A 5,620-nucleotide genomic window follows, 5' to 3' on the forward strand; every position below is an offset into this window, starting at 1 on the left:
TGTTATTTCAGACAATTACTGGCAAATATGCATAAGAATAGAGCAATCATTAAAACGTGCTATTAAAGATAAGGTAGTGTAGGTCCATGCTGACGTGAAACGTGCGGTGGATAGTTTGCTGCCAGGCTCAGGGACCGGCTGACTGGAGGGACTGTTTCCAGCTCTTCTCCTGTTGAGCACACACAGGGACCTGCGATACCTCAGGCGCTACCCACCACCAGCTGTTCCGCTTCACCGAGCTCGCAGCAGCCCCTGGGCACTACACAGGAAACACTGTTGTACAACAGGCAGCTTCTCGCTCTTACTCTTTCCTTGATATTTTTAAATTGACCATTAATGCAGAGCTAAAGGAAAACACCCAGAAGACGCTTTCAAGCTGTTCTTAGTATGCACATCATACAAGAGAGTAATGCAATCTTCCATTGCTGTAATATTCTCCCACTCACTAAAGTCCATAAAATTGCCAACACACACACACACACACACACACACACACACACACACACACACACACACACACACACACACACACACACAGACACACAGACATCGCCTGAGGCAGAGTGAATTATGGATGTGTCCATATTGCATTCGGCCAGATGATTGTATGGGTGTCAGTAAGGCCAAGTGTCATGAGAGTTTAACTGGAATTTGGCTTCACATTTGGCTGCATTGCAACATGTTCTGTGACTGCTCGCGACACAAAGATGATGCATTATTGCACATTCACTGCAAGTGCTAATGATTCATTATTTCTCATACAATCTTTGCTTTTTCTCTCTCTCTCTTTCTCTCTCCCCCTTCAGCAACAAGAGCAAGACCCCACCAACCTCTACATCTCCAACCTGCCAGTGTCTATGGACGAGCAAGAGCTAGAGAATATGCTGAAGCCACTGGGTCACGTCATCTCCACAAGGATACTGAGGGATGCCAACGGGGTCAGCAGAGGAGTCGGTTTCGCCAGGTAAACCGCCATAAGAACGTTCCGCGCCTTAAAGTCATGTACAGCCTATACGATCCTTTTTTTTTTTTAATCAACACATGATGTGAAAGCCTTTTGGTAATTTAGGCTTTCGCGTTATTTTATTTTCCTTTCTTTTGTTACAACTCACTTGATAGTAGGTCTTCTGGGTTTTGAGTTCGATCCCCCATCTCTTCCTGTGCACATGTTGAAGTGTCCTTGAGCAAGACACTGAACCCCCAAATAGCCCTCACTATTGATTCTGTGAATAATGGATGAGTGAGACTAACAGTGTAAAGCACTTTGAGACTGCCTTCGCAATGATAAAATGCACTATAAGAGTCCTTTTACCATTTTTCAATCTTCATATTGTTTTGCATTTTTAAAGCTGTGGGTGTTTTATTTTTCATATAGTGGATACATTTCTTTGTTCATCCGCTTTACTGTGCTTGTATGTACAGTGTGTGCGTGTGCGTGGGGGTGTGTGTGTGTGTGTGCGTGTGTGCGTGTGCGTGTGCTGGTGTCTATGCATCCACAAATATTCATGTATTGTACCAAATTACTCCCTTTTCCTCACAGTATATTCCCGTTGCCATATTTCCCAGCTATCACTGAACAGTTTATTCTTTTTTACTTAGAAAAGTTTCCACTTCAGCTTGTAATCCCCCAAAGTCATAAACCGTTCTGTCCTTGTCCTCGACAGCAGCCACCAGGCTCTCATTCCCTTCCACGCATTCCTCTACTGTTTACCCAGAGGAGGCCACTGACGGCCACGGAATCGCCATCTTGCAGGGATTTTCTTAAATCACCTGCTCTGGCTGAACTCCTCTCTTATTCCCCGCTCTATTAAGGGAGGTTACAGCAGGACAGACGAGCACAAACACCGACAAAAGCAGCCACTTATACACAAGTACAAGCATATGCACCGATCGACCACTACACCTCGGGCCAGCACGCCTATGACGATGCACGTGGACCCGCATGCGCGTGTGCAGACGTGCATTGAAAAGCAGGGACACGCACGCTCACGCTCGGACAGGTAGGCGGCCTCCCGCGGACCAACAAGCAGAGCACAGTAACAACCTGCACAGGCCACCTGTTCAAGCAGCCCACAGTGGGAAGCAGGAGGAGATATGATGGAAAGGTAGAGCGAGGGAGCAGGGGGGAGAGAGACGTGAGTTTAAACTAATGGTCAGGCATGAAGAATTAATCTTAGAGGTTATTATAAAAGAATGAAGACGTGATTGCATGGAGAAGCAGATGAGGCAGAGAAATGTTGAGGGATAGCTCAAATGATTGCATGTGTCAGAAAGGTTAGATATAAAACAATGAGAGAGGGCAGGGGGACATCACAAAATAAAAAGTGGAACTGGCCAAAAAGACACCTGGTTAAAGGAAAACGAATAAATCAGTGTATTATATGAATTGTGGAAGTCCCATTAGCTGTATCAACAGACAGACCGACAACCAGCTGTGGAGGGCCGGGCTGTGAGGGGCATTAGAGAGAGTAAACTGAGCTAAGTGTTTGTGGGCCGATCCATTACTGTTATCAGAGGCCATTACTCCAGCCCCAGCACTAATCATTGCAGACAGCAGCACCTGATGCCATTAACCAGCAGCGCACACATAGAATGGCCAGGCTGCCTCGCTGTCTACCTGGCTGACTCTCTGACTGACTGGCAACCCCGAAAGCTTCGCCGACCAACAACACACTGCCTGGCTGACCGGCTCGTTTCCCGCGACTTGCCCAACAGCCTGCCTGCCTTATTTACTCCTCGTCCAGCAGCCTGCTTCCTGCCTGCCTCCCCGCTGTACTGTGGGAGAGCGCGACGGAGAGATGGCACTGAGGCAGAGCCGAACAAGCGATAGCTGGGTGGGGCTGCGATGGCATGAGAAGAGTGAGAACAGCTCAGCACCGTTAATCGGAATGAGATTGAATGTCAGCACTTTTTAAATGCACAGAAACAATGATCGCAAAACAGCAACATTCACAGGCACACAACCCGTCGTAGTACACGACAAGCTTGTTCCTTATTTCTCCATTTCACTCAAGCTTTACAAAGCTTGTAAAGGATCTTGCGTCAGATCAGGTGTGTAATCAGGCCGCCTCCGAACCGAAAGCATGAAGGAACAATTGTCGGTGTGTCTGCGATGAGGATAATTTGTGTGGTTGAACATGGATTTGAAGCATATCATGAATATGTGCGTGCATACGTGTAAACAGATTAAACAGTGTGTAAACATAAACCCTCCGTGTGTTCAGCTCAATTCAATTAAACTTTGCAGTGTGGTGCTCTCCACAAAAAATTGTTGCCAGATCATAATACAACCTTCAATAATACATAAAAGATGAGAAGTGGTTTAGAAAGGCATGCTACACAAAAGCTAAAATGGTGAAGGCATTTTTTTTACATGAAGCTGTTAAACACAAAATATATGTTCTTTTACCATGAGTCATTATGCCAAAGTCAGTGGTTTAGTCATCCTGCTTTTAATGGACTATTTTTGTGAAGCACGTTGATGATTCTTGGGTTGCAGCTTTCTTGACACCAGTATCAGACTCAATCCTGTGCATTTGTTCATGTACTCTTAGGGGAAGCAAAGCCAGCTTTTAAAATTAAATAGAAATAAAAGAGGATACACCAGGCTTTTGCCTTTTCGAAAAAAAGTTGTGTTGTTATATATTAGTGAAATTGGTGGCGTCATGTTCGAGGAACAACCCGTGTTTTGGTTTCAAAACACTGTTAGTCAATAATACATAGTTTCTAATAGAACATTAAAGAGCACATTTTAGTTGAGGGGTCACATACAGCTGGACTGATAAAATAGTGCCATGATGACCTTTATTTTACAATTTTAAAGCATTCCTTTGTTGTGGCACAGAGTAAACATGATGAAAATGTCAATATTTTCACAAAACGAAACACTTACTTTAGAAACTACAATCTCTACATATAGCTAATTTTAATGAAACCTTCTGGTGCAAAACGCAGTGAAATATCCACTAAAGGTGTAGCAGTTTTTACAAACTTATCATGACAGCATATCTTTGAGCCGAGTTTGATAGCAGTGAGGTAGCCAGATTAAATGCCGGAATCAGTCAATTTAGCGGCCTGATTGGAGCCTCTTGCAGACCAGATTAAGTAATTACATTATTAAGTATTGATATCGGTACATAAAAAAGTGAGATTAACGCAGCCCTGAATGATTCCTATATTTTCATATACTTTTGGTGAAGTAAAATTTGGGCAATCAATTAATTTTGAAATAAATAAAGGTGAATGATTGTCTAACAAAACAAGCTTCCATCAGATTTGAAAACATCTGCTTCTGCTGTTGTGAAGGGGCTGTTTGTTGAAGAAAATGGAAACAACAAAAGGGAAACACTGAAATCTTTTGAGCAGAAGGCGTGTGTACCAAATTTGATTAATTTAAAGGTTGAAGAAAATGATTTTTCACTCAAGGCTTATTTTTGTTTGCGCGATATGAGCCAAAACATAGAATTGATTATTGCAGCGGATCAATTTTTGGAGTCTGACCCTTCTGCCAGTCTCATTGTTTGCAGACTTTTCTATTTTATTGCATGATTGCTTTCACCTGGCAGGAAAAAAGTAATCCAAGGAGTGAAAAATCAAAACTCAAACAATAAGTTTTTTTAATAGCTTTGCTTCTCTGACTGCTAAACATAAAAGTTTCAAACCATAACTGGTGTTTTCTGTCGTGATGAAGCGATCAGCCGAGTCATACTGGGCGAGCTGCTGTCCGTCCTCCGGGCACACAGGAGACAGACGATAAAGAAAGAAGGAAAGGGTGGATACAGGGTCAGTGAGAGATTGATGAGGTCAGGAAGTGTGGAAGATTAAATATTCTAAAAAGAGAAGAAAGAGGGGAAAAATGGCTTGGACTGGTCATAATGTAAAAAAAAGAAAAGGATGAACTGAGACAGAGGAAAAGGAGGGCACGGAAAGTTAGAGAGATGGGCCCGCAAAGAGTGAGGGTAACGGTGAAAGATGGAGGAAATAAGCATGGTTGAAAGACGGGGAGGAATGAGAGAGACGTCAAAAAGAAAAGGTGTGGACGTGCTGGGAGTAAGATGGATGGGACGGAGCGAGCGATAAAGAAGCTACGGTGGAAAAAAAAAAAGAAAGAAGGATGGAGGTGGGGATAAGAGAAGGATGAGAGACAGAGGACAGAGACGTGAGAGGCTGACAGGATGATATGAGTATTTTAGGAGGTGGGGGCATATAAAGCATGGAAATCTGGAATGAAATGAATTCTGCACATTTCAGGAGCATATTACCATAAAGGCACAGCAATCACTCAAGACGCCCCCAGTTTAATATGTGTGCATACAGGGGGAATTGGCGGCGTACAACACACGTGGCGGAACATCGAGCGCGAAGATGTTTGCGTTAATAGGTTACAATAACTTAACACAATTTAACTCCAGGATGAAAGTCCTCTGGAGAAAACCGAACCCCCTCGTCTCACAACTGACGCAGCCGAGACATTGATCGATGCTCGAAATTCTCGCACCTCAGTCAATTAAGCCGCAAGAAATTTTTGATGACGCGATGATGAGAACAGCGCGCGCGCGATTCTCTCCTTCGCTATAAATCCAAAGAATGGAAATTACGGTGAGTAAAGAACACTTGTGAC

The 5,620-nt window shown here is 43.7% G+C and overlaps 1 protein-coding gene across 3 annotated transcripts in view; it reads left to right on the forward strand.

Moving 5' to 3' along the window:
- LOC308144829 (RNA-binding motif, single-stranded-interacting protein 3) overlaps positions 1–5,620 on the forward strand; it is a gene marked incomplete at its 3' end in the record, with an annotated part of 293,608 nt that overhangs the window by 215,405 nt on the left and 72,583 nt on the right. For all 3 annotated transcript variants that reach the window (XM_080516066.1, XM_080516068.1, XM_080516067.1), the window contains one exon: positions 807–964. In XM_080516066.1, the coding sequence (XP_080372192.1) occupies positions 807–964 (158 nt within the window). The remainder of the gene's footprint in view (positions 1–806; positions 965–5,620) is intronic.

The sequence above is a fragment of the Blennius ocellaris genome (assembly GCF_963422515.1).
Source record: "Blennius ocellaris genome assembly, chromosome: 20".
Taxonomy (NCBI): Eukaryota; Metazoa; Chordata; class Actinopteri; order Blenniiformes; family Blenniidae; genus Blennius; species Blennius ocellaris.